The sequence below is a fragment of the Myotis davidii genome, unplaced genomic scaffold, assembly GCF_000327345.1.
Source record: "Myotis davidii unplaced genomic scaffold, ASM32734v1 scaffold419, whole genome shotgun sequence".
NCBI classification, from domain to species: Eukaryota; Metazoa; Chordata; class Mammalia; order Chiroptera; family Vespertilionidae; genus Myotis; species Myotis davidii.
Genome location: NW_006294998.1, coordinates 5,259,961 through 5,271,224, shown reverse-complemented (window position 1 = coordinate 5,271,224; position 11,264 = coordinate 5,259,961). Strand labels below are relative to the sequence as shown.

The 11,264-nt window shown below is 43.5% G+C and overlaps 1 protein-coding gene across 1 annotated transcript in view; it reads left to right on the top strand.

Annotated features, from left to right (window-relative positions):
• Positions 1–11,264, top strand: part of ABCC4 (ATP binding cassette subfamily C member 4) — a 196,266-nt gene that overhangs the window by 147,977 nt on the left and 37,025 nt on the right. Inside the window, exons 22-25 of the mRNA XM_015567729.1 lie at positions 1,092–1,202; positions 2,134–2,234; positions 3,337–3,528; positions 10,604–10,759. Of these exons, the coding sequence (XP_015423215.1) occupies positions 1,092–1,202; positions 2,134–2,234; positions 3,337–3,528; positions 10,604–10,759 (560 nt within the window). The remainder of the gene's footprint in view (positions 1–1,091; positions 1,203–2,133; positions 2,235–3,336; positions 3,529–10,603; positions 10,760–11,264) is intronic.

Below are 11,264 nucleotides of genomic sequence, written 5' to 3'. Positions count from 1 at the left end.
ACTTTCCGGTGTTTACCTATGCCGCCATCTTGGTTCCTCCCTGAGAGCCAAATTTTTTAAACTTAAACTATATAGGTACCGCCCCGGGGCCAGCCCCACATCCTGTCGCTGCACATCTTCCTCCCTCCCCTGCCCCCTCTGCGCTCCCCTCTTCCTCAATAACAGCACCCCTCCCCCGTTTGTGTTGTTCTATCATTGAGCCCATGACTTTCTGTCCCTTTGGGGCAGGCATCAGGAAACTTTTTTTGTAAAGAGCCAGATAGTAAATATTTTAGGCTCTGCTTGCCATATCAGCTCTGTTGCAACTTTGTAGTCAACCTTGCTGTTGTAGCACAAATGCAGGCAAAAATAATGCATCAGCAAATGGTTGTGGCTATGTTCCAATAAAACTTTATTTATAGAAACAGGTGGTGGGCCGTTCTTGGCCACAGGGCATAGTTTGCTGACCCCTTTTTCAGAACATGAGGGGTGGCAGAAGTGACTGAGGAAATCCACTTCCTAACTGTCAGATTTGCCACCCTTTTGATATGTAATTTTCCTTGTATCTGTGAAGCTTTCCAGTCTGTTTCATATGTTGATGATAAAGTGGCACTTAGAACGCTACACGCAGATCCCTTTAGTGAGATGGTCATTTAGATACAGGCTCCTAAGGCATAAACACTGTGCAGGGCCCCGTAGTGAATATGGAAGGTGCTGGAAATGGACTGGGAGCTGCCCTCTCTGCTGTGGAAACACTGGGAACAGGACATGAGAGCCTGAGCTTCATGTCGAGGCCCCGCTGAGGAAGACATGCACTGATGAGACCATGTTTTGCATGTTCTGTAGAGGGATCACATTTCTGTTTATAACCTGGGGGTTGAATTATTTTAATGCATGCTCCCCTCAAAATCGGGAAAAATCCACTGTACCGATGCCTGAGTATAATGCACTTAGCTTTCTGGAATCTTGGGGTTCCCTGGGTATGCAACTCTGCTGTCTCCCTTTGTGTAAAAATCTTCTGTAGCTCCACTGAGTGCAGTGTTCCCCCTCATTCGAAGTGGTTAACGTGGTCTTTCTGCTTTTCCATGTGCTTGCTGTGTTCACAATCCCAGAGGCTTGGTTCTTGTTTCTGACCACGTCCCGATGGTTCGCGGTGCGTCTGGATGCCATCTGTGCCATCTTTGTCACCGTTGTTGCCTTTGGGTCCCTGATTCTGGCAAATAGTAAGTACAGATGGGAGTAACTATTCGTGGTATGATTGCCATGTATGGCTGCATTTACAAGTATTAAATTGAACTCTTGCCACCTTGTCTAATACCTACGGTTTGTATTAGAGCATTTGAAGTGTGTGAGGTTGGGTGTGATTCCGCTATTTGGCCCACGGAGAGGACCACTGGGGTCTGGATGAGTTCCTTTGATCTTCTTTGAATGGGTTGAGACCTGTGCAAATGTAGCAAGCCGACCCCCTGAGCCTCTTGGTAGTGTCTGGTAATTGTGAGGATAGAACCAAGTTCACCCTTAAGCATTTTGTCCAGCTTAGGGCTTTAGGTTTTAGCTACAGGACCACTCAGATCTCTTGGTTGTAGGTGCCTGGTGCACTGGGTGGAGAAAGATTCTCAGCGGGAAGGAATGTTATCCTCACTGCTCCATGGGTACCAGATGGGCAGGTGTTGGCGTGCATGGCTTGAATTCGCCATCCCTAACTATTCCATGTTACAGCACCAAATCACAGCATTGAACAATGGAACAATGAGAGGAGTGTTTTGGATTTAAAAGCACTGGCTCTTAGTACGCATTGCTTTGTTTTTAGGGGTTTCCAACCACAGTTGCATTGGACCTAGTAAGTGAAATTACATACTGGTCCTGGAAACCACAATGAGAAAACTCTAAATAATGACTTACCTATATCATCTGCCAGGTGTGTGTCAGTCCTGTGGGATTAATAAACTCATTTAGTATTCATTGTGAATTCACAGCAGGGGGTTTTGTGTCCTGGTCTCAATCAACAGATAGTGAAAGTGTAAACTGTTGCTATTATTTTGAATGCTGTGTTTAGATACTTTAAAGGAGTCTTTTTGGTAAAGTGACAGAAGGAGCCAGACTCTGGGTTTAGAATGGACTGTCTTGACTCCCCCTTTTTTTTTTGTCATTTAGCTTTGGATGCCGGACAGGTTGGCCTGGCACTGTCCTACGCCCTCACCCTCATGGGGATGTTCCAGTGGTGCGTCAGGCAAAGCGCCGAAGTCGAGAATATGGTAATGTTTATCTTGACGTTCTTAGCCTTTTCCAGTCTCCTTCCCATTAAACAGCATAAAAGCGCTCCTTATGTAAAATATTAAAACTGTTATTTTTACATCGGAGCTAACAGCGTGTTTCAGATCCTGCTTCCATCTGTTTAAAGTTAATGTAAAATAAAATGTATACATCTTTTTCTCAGTCTTATGTATGCCATGTCAGCAGGTTTTGTATGCCTCACAAGCTGTCTTCAAATGTAATACAGGTCTCTGTGGGAGGGCGGTTCTGAAATCCTGGAGTGGATGTAAGCTAATTTCTCAGAGGCCCATTTATTTATTTTTCTTAATGGGGTAGTTCCTCATTCCTGGTTTTTTTAAAAAATTATTATTTTTAGGTTTTTCTTTGTTTAATTAATAGGCATCTCCTCCCTCCACCCCCATTTTAGCATTTAGCAATTTACCACTGAGCACCTGAATGTGCTGGGGTCCCTCTTTCTGGTAGAATTAAGCTCCTCTCAGATGCCTGGTCATAGGTGTTGAGTTACCAGTACACTTGTTTAGGAGGGCATAGTCAATATGTAAATTATCCCCTCTTATGAATATTTGCCCCTTCTCCTAAAAAGAGGAAAATAATAAAAATAAAATACTCATTTTGCTCTTCTAATGAAGTAGAAAGTGACTATTAAATTGAGGTTTGGTGACCATCAGTTTAATTCATCTATAACAGATGGCCCTTCTGTAGCTTAAATTACTGATTGGTGGCTATACGTAGTTTTTTTTTTAACAAAATCCTCTTGGTTTTTTGTTGTTTTTTTTAAATTCAGATATGAAAAGTAGATAAATGAGATCTTAGCATTCTTTTATCTCATTCTCTTAGTTTTAATATAATGTTGAGGGAAGTACCCATAAGTACGTAAAAGTGTCAAAAGATGATGAACAAATTTGTAAATCATCAAAGTTTTCATCCAGTTCCTAACTTCTCTCCTTTGGGGGTGTTACAACGTGAGATATCCTTAATCAACTAGGTATAAAAACAGAATGGTTCAAACTAAAATAAAAAAACAGAACGGTTCATTTACAGTCTCTTACCATCCATAAACCCACGATGTCCTCTGTCTTGCAGATGATTTCAGTAGAAAGGGTGATGGAATATACAAACCTTGAGAAAGAAGCGCCTTGGGAATACGAAAAACGCCCCCCGCCGGCCTGGCCCCATGAAGGCGTGATTGTCTTTGACAACGTTAACTTCACCTACAGCCTGGACGGGCCTCTGGTACTCAAACACCTGACAGCACTCATTAAGTCAAGAGAAAAGGTTTGTTTAAACCACCTTGCCTCTTTAAAATTTCAACTAAAGGTTTAGTGGCTGCATCCGAATGTTGGCTTCCTTGTGAATGAGTCAGGGGCCCCTTTGTTCTTCTGTGGATGCAAATTACATCAGTGATCATAGGTAAACCTTGGAAACTGACCATGAATGTGAATATCAATATTTCTCTCCTCGTGGTGTGAGCTGCCTCATGGTGGTTGCTGAGCCCTGGGCCGAGGTGGAACTTACCCTGCCCCAGGACATGGGCCCAACATCTCATTATTCACACCTACGTTTTGGAAGTCAACCCGGGCTACTTGTTAATAACTCTCTAGTATCTGGTTCCGATCGATTCTTACTTCTTCGTATTTCACAGTCCTCCTCTTCCTCCCCAGGGTGGCCTCTAGTTGCTGCCCTCTGTCCCTTGGCCCATTCCGTAGACTTGCCTCCTCTAACCTGTCCTTCACTGTCATTCCCCTGCCCTCTCACCAGCAGGCTGCTTCTTTCTGGGACACTGGTCTGATCCCTGTGGGTCCCCAATAGCTCCTGGCCTGGATGATCCACTGCTGCTACCATAGCCCCAGGTCTACTCCATCGGGGGTGATATGGCCAGCGCTCAGCCACCAGAGAAGATTCTGGAATCCATGACCCAGTCAGGACTAAGGAACCAGCTGGAGGCAGTAAAGGGCCCAGAGACTCACTCAAAGTTGATGGAAGGAAGCTCAGGGGGCAGGGGAAGACACATGTGGGGGACCCAAAGAAGTTGCATCCTGGCCCTACCAGGGGCTAAGTGCACCGGCAATGGGACCCTGGGGCCCTCAGCTGGGACCAGGGCAGGCTCTTAAAGAAGTGGTTTAACCAGAACAGACGATGCTGTAGAAAGGTCTACTCCCACCTACTCCTCGAGCCCCAATTCCCAACATGCGTTTCCACCCCCCCACCCCCCCTTGCACTTGGCTAGTGTGATGGTTCTGCCAGAGCATCAGGCCTCCTGGCTTCCCTTCCACAGGGCCCCTTTCTTTTCGTCACCTGGCTGTTGAGAGCCTCCTTGTTTTCAGAGTCAACTCTAATGCACCTGCCTCTGTGAGACCCTCAACTCTGCCACAGCATCTTACATGTTCTTTTAAAATAGTGCTTATAGTACCCCCATGTTCATAGAAGGATTCGTCACAGTAGCCAAAAGTTGGAAATAACCCAAGGGATTAATGGATAATCGGAATGTGGTAGATCCAAACCATGGGGTATTGTTCAGTCTTAAAAATGAAAGACATTTTGACACATGGATGACCCTTGAAGATGTTATGTTAAATGAAAGAAGCCAGACACAAAACGACAGGTGCTACATGATTCCACTTGAATGAGGTTAGGAGCATAGTTAGGTTCCGAGACAGTGATAGTAGGATGGTGGTTGCTAGGAGCTGGCAGGAGAGGCGAATGGAAGTTAGTGCTTCATGGGTATAGAGTTGCATCTCAAGGCAAGAGATTTTTGTAGATTGGTGGCACAACAATGAGGATGTACTTAACACTACTGAACGGTATACTTAAAAAGTGGTTTAAGTTGGTAAACTTTGTTATGTGTATTTTACCACAATTACAAAATAAAGGTAGTTCTTATGCCATGCTTTGTAATTTGGGGTCTGACCTCACAGTACACTGAGGCTTCTTAAGGTCAGGGAGCATCTTATTTTCATCTTTGTTCCCCAGAAAATGGCATTCTGCAGGCACACGGTGGGTGGGGAGGCACCGCTGGCTTCAAGAGTGCGTAATACGCAGGTGTGAACGACCAGTAACAAAAACAGACACCCAGGACAGCTCCTGTAAACAACCCATTACCTAGATGCACTAAATACCTTAAGCACTGCTCTTTTAAGCTCTTTTCCACCACAGACCCATTTAGTGGACTATAGCCATAATTTAATGAATGATACCCTTGTGACATGAAAGAATAACTGTTCAACTTAATGCCCAAATGATACCCGGGAGCAGCTCTACTGAGTCACGTGGCACACGCTGGCTCATTATTTCCAGGTATATTGCAGGTCGGGAGGAAGGCGAGGACTGCTGTGTCGGGGAAACATTAACTACCGTTCTCAATGGAGTCCCAGCCCTCAGAACACTGTCAGGGAGGTTCACTCACGGGCAGATACTGTGACTGTTGGATTTCACGTGCCAGACATAAATCTGTTAATTTGCAACATGAATTAAATGTCCCAGGCAACCTTGGAGTAGGAATTATCTAAGAAACTTGGTCACACAATAGAAATATAACAGATTTATATTCTTCAATCTGAAACACAAATTGCCGGGAAGCAGAATCTGAAGGAATTAAATCTAAAATGTTTGTGGGAAAATTGAGTTTGCAGACTGAATTATGGTAACTCCAGTAGCTTGGCTTTTGGTCTGTGTCTCGGCCCACCACAGTATCACTTGGTGCTCCACTTGTGTGTTGGGGATCGTACCTGCCCAGCGTAATCATGAAATGATTTCCCTGTGCCTGTGGAGGTCCCGGGTCCCATCTCCACACCTGTGCCAGCCCTGTTACTCCGGGACACCCCTTCGGTCTGGCATTTGATTGAGAGAGGCTGTTCAGGAGACTTGGGGATGTGTGAAATGCTGCTCTACTCTCTTTCACGTATTTCCTCTGCTGTCCAGATTCCTGGAAGTTGTAGTAAATGAGAACGTCAAATAGGTACTAAGCAGCAATCTAATTCACAGAAGAAATAGCAAGTAAAAGAAAGAACCAAAATGAGGTAAATAGCACCCTAGGCAACCTCATTAGATTCTCAACACTGGCTGCATTTTTCATTTAGGCGATTTTGAGGTTGATTTGATCATTTTAGTGAGTACTGGGCCATTGTAAAGCATTTCCCAGCCCAGGAGGTAGATTAATTTTGGTTTATTATTTTTTTCTTGCTCAGAGCTATTTCTTGGGTAACACATTTTACAGTTGTGTGCTCGATCTTGCTATAATGTGCAAACATATTAGTTCCCTGCATCTCCTCCTTTTTCACGTAGTACTTTCTCAGGAAGCCCTCCCCTCACTCCAGAGTGTCCCACTCCCCCGGCCACTTTCGGTTTCCTTCCTACTCAGACCGCAGGGCAGCCGCAGCCCCATCACCTGGACTTCTCAGAAACGCAGTCTCTCGAGCCCAGCAGAGCTCTTGGCTCAGAACCCATTTGAAAAAGCCCCCTCTCCTAAAGTTCTGCTCCCTCAGGCAGTTTTTGATGACCAATAATAGCCCATGAAATGTCCTTTGAAATGCCCTTTGACAGTTTGAAATTAAGCTCATCCATTACCCCAACCACCGTGATGAGCAGGATGCTCTAGATCAGAGGTGGGGAAGCCTTTTCTGCCAAGGGCCCTTTGGATATGTATAACATCACTCCTGGGCCATACAAAGTTATTCACTTAGAAGTTAGCCTGTTACATTTGGTCAAACATTTAATTAACTCACCCCAATGCTTGGCAGGGCCAGACCAAATGATTTCTCTGGCCTTATATAGCCCATGGGCCAGACGTTCCCCACCCCTGCTCTAGAAAGTTCTATGTCACTTACCACCCCACCGATCTGTTTTCTATTCTCCACAAGATAAGACATGTAAAGCATCTACTGGCACGGAGGCCAGCACAGAGTAATCGCTTGGACAAAGATAGCTGTTGTTATCACAGGGTGTACAAATGGTTGTCCGGCCCATGAAAATGAGGGGCTTGGCCATTTGCAATCCTATTTATGGATCCATCTGCCATATCTGTCTTCTCTGTTCAGCTTATTGTATACCTAAACAGTATAGGAGTAGATGTTCCATAAATTTCTCCAGACTGAGGTAGACTCCCCAAACTCTCTACAAGATGCCTCTTTGGTGCAGGACACCCCAGGTAATAAAAATCATTCAAAGGTGAACTAATGCAGAGCCTGCTGTCAACACATGCAGTCCAGAGAAGATACAAGGAATTATAAAAATGGCTGCCATATGAGATAGAAGGAGGTCACAATTTTTATGGAAGTTTAGAAGATGATGTTTAAGGAGACAGGTAGAACGTTTCCCCAAAAATTGGCATTTGAAACAGAAAGTGTGATGTGGTTAGGATTTCAGTAGGTGGACATGCATGTGAAAGTCATGCCAGGTGATGGGACCAGCATAAGCAAAGGTGCGATGCCTCGATTCACTGAATGAAGAACTAGGTACCTGTAGAGCCTTTGGGGAAATGAACCCCCAGGTGTGTAACACTCATTTTCACTTTTAATCCCACAACTACCTAGTGAGCACAAGGGAGCTGACTTTTGGAGATTAAGGATAGAGAGGTTTGGTAGACAGTTTTGTAGGAAAGACTTCCGGGTACACAGACACGTGCAGAGGGGTCCTTGGGAGGCTTAGCCTGAGAAGTGAGTGCACGTGGGCTATGGTGGGAAGATGCGAGAGGCAGGAAGCCACTGCCTATAGTATAGCCCCCAGCAAGATGTTAATAAGGAACACGATTCCACTTTTTGGAATGAAACTGATGTTGCTTAAAACAAAGTTATAACACCCAGTTTTGTGGATGTTCAGGGAATCGGGTGAGAGTAGAAATTGATCTATTTCTGGAGGGTAGTTTGGCAGGTACTTAACAGCCTCCTTTGAAAATGTTCATACCTGTCTGGCAGCAATTCCACATCTAAGAATTTATCTCAAGGAAATAATTAAGGTTCTTTGCAAAGATTTAACTTCAAGGGTATTTGACACAGTTATTTATAATAGCAAAATATCTACAAATAGGGGATTTGATAATAAATTATCACATACTGTAATATTATGTAGCCATCAAAATAACTTATTAAATATTAAACAAAAGCAGGTAATAATAATATATCCATATTAATCCCATCTTTAAATATATGAGCTAATATCTTAAGAAAACACATGCACACACGCACGCACGCGTGCATCCAGAAAGAAAATACTTAAATATCTTAAGAATGATTTTATTCAAGTGCTAGGATTACTGCTAGTATATATTTACCTTCAAATTTACTCTCAGTGATTATGATTAAGAAAAGGGTTGGTTTTATTTTGTGTTTTTTTTTCGTGGTAATGCAGCCTTGCACACAGGTGAGGTCTGGGCATTGTAATGAGGGGATTGGGGTCATGAACATTGCAGAAGTAGAATCCTCAGGCCATGCCAGTCTTGGAAAGGGCTACAAATAAAGTGAATGTTCTGAGCCCGTGAGCCTGGAAAAGAAGTTAGGGGGGTGAAGGGGGGACGTCAGGAAGGGGAGCAGCTGTTGTGAGGGGGGCATTGGGTATTGATCGTGTTGAATTGGATGTATGAAGAGAGACTCGGGAAAAAGTCCAACACTCTGGTGTCGGTCCTCAGACCGACCTTAGCAGTTGCAAAGTAGCTAAAAGACTGTCTCTTTGGTATTATGAGTTTAAGCGTACTGACTGGGGACAGTCTCCATGGGCAGTTGGTAAAACCCACAGGTGGCCTGTGAAAGATTCCAGCTTAGTTTTTATTTTTTAAAATTTTTTATTGACTAAGGTACTACAAATGTGTCTTTATCCCCGCATTGTCCCCTCATCCCCCCAGTCTTGCCCTCACCCTCACCCTCACCCCCTGTTGTCTGCGTCCATCGCGTATGCTTATATGCATGCATACAAGTCCTTTGGGAGATCATCCAGCTTCGTTTTGATGACCGGCCAGCGGAGAGAAACAGAGGCAGGTTTTCTTTGAACGGCCATTTTCTTATCATCCTCACTTGAGTTTGGAGCTCCCAGTCCTATGATCCTGAGCCTCAGCCAGCAATACATTCTTTTTTGAAATGACATTATTGATTTTACAATTAAGCTTTGAATCTTTGGAGGTATTCAAATGAGAAAATACAGACAGTTCCCACCGTATAATCAGTGCTCAGAAAGGTTTAGTTCTGTGTTTAAAGCCGTGAGTTTTTAAAGTCTAGTGAATTAACTTAGTGATTGAAAGCATATCTTATGCCCCTCATTGATTCCAGATTCCTAAATAGAGATAGCATCTCCTGGGAAGCTCCCACCAAGGAATTTTCAGTTGGGCAAGCTCCTTGCTTTAAAAGCACACATAAAAACTACCCCCCGCCCCCGCAACAAACAAACAACAGAACAATAACACACACACAACAGTTTCTGCATACAGATTTAAAAGCACAGAGCTAAAAGCCAGTTTTTACAGTACTGTTTCATTCCTGACCAGCATTCTATTGATTCTTTGATCTTATTGTCAGTGCACTTAATTTCTCTCTGCTTTGGTTTTAATAACTAGACTGATACTTGACACGTTTCTTTCCCAAGGGGCAATTTATAACTATTAATTGGTTTGTAAAATGCCTTTTGAACTGCTCGGATGAAAGGCCTCATATAAATAGCAAATGTTTCTTGTGTTGTTGTTGTTGATTTCATTATGTGTATTTTGACTACTTGCTACTTGCTGTCTTTTAAGACACTGAAACCTACATTTTAAAATTTTTAGATCTTTCCTTTCAAGAACAAACATAACCAGATATTTAACATCCAGAAGTGATTTAGTTTCTTTACCAAACAATAATTCCTCTTAAAAGGTAGGACCTGGGAAAAAACGAATACTTGTTTATGTATAACACTTCTGACTAGACTTGTTGGCACCACAATAAAAGTATCCAAGAAATTCTCAAGGTTCAAAATACCCAGACACGGGAATAAAGCGAATTTAAACCTGACTTCTTATTGACCACATAGAAGTCGACTGGCTTTGCATCACCAGGAGGTTGAGTCTCTTTAACTTTTCTTTGGACAGAGAAGAAACCACCAGCCACCCCAAGGGACATTTGTCAGTGTCTGACATTCTTGGTTGCCACAGTTCGGGGGGTGCTACTGGCATCGAGATAGATAGAACCCCGGGATTCTGGCAAACATCGTATAAAGCACAGGACAGCCACTGTCACACAACCATCTGGCCCCAAATGCGGACAGTGTCCATGTTGAGAAATCCAGACTACATTCAGTGCAGAACTTAATTCATCTTCATCCACCAGGATTTCTCCTTGGTCTGTTGCATAGTGTGTGTTTTTTTTAAAATCTTGCCTGGATTTCTTTGCAGGTTGGCATTGTGGGAAGAACAGGAGCTGGAAAAAGTTCCCTCATCTCCGCCCTTTTTAGACTGTCGGAACCCGAAGGTAAAATTTGGATTGATAAGATCTTGACAACTGAAATTGGACTTCACGATTTAAGGAAGAAAATGTCAATCATACCTCAGGTATGCAAGTCAGAGCATTCTCACATGATCTTTTTATAAGGGTACCTAAGTTTAATTGCTTTTAATTTTATTACTGTTTAAAAGTGAATTAAAGGGGTGATCCATTCCCCCAAGTAGAGCATATTTTTAACAGCAGGTATTTTTAACTGATATTTTATATTAATCAGTTGACAAGTTTTATTTGTTTGTTCATTTGGGGTGTATGTATGTATGTGTGTGTGTGTGTGTATAAAATCATACATTATGCGTGTATATGCTAATCATACATGTGCTGAGAGAGAGAGAGAGAGAGAGAGAGAGAGAGAGAGATTTTGAATAATTTACCCAGGTAGATTTCTGAACTCAAACTTCCCCAAGTTCCCAATTTTATCTACTGACTAGAGGCCTGGTTAATGAAATTTGTGCACGGGTGAGGTCCCTAGGCCTGGCTGGTGATCAGGGCCTATCGGGGCTGTCTCACCCAGTCCCCGTTGGGGCCGGGCTGGGCTGGCCGGGGCCTGGGGGC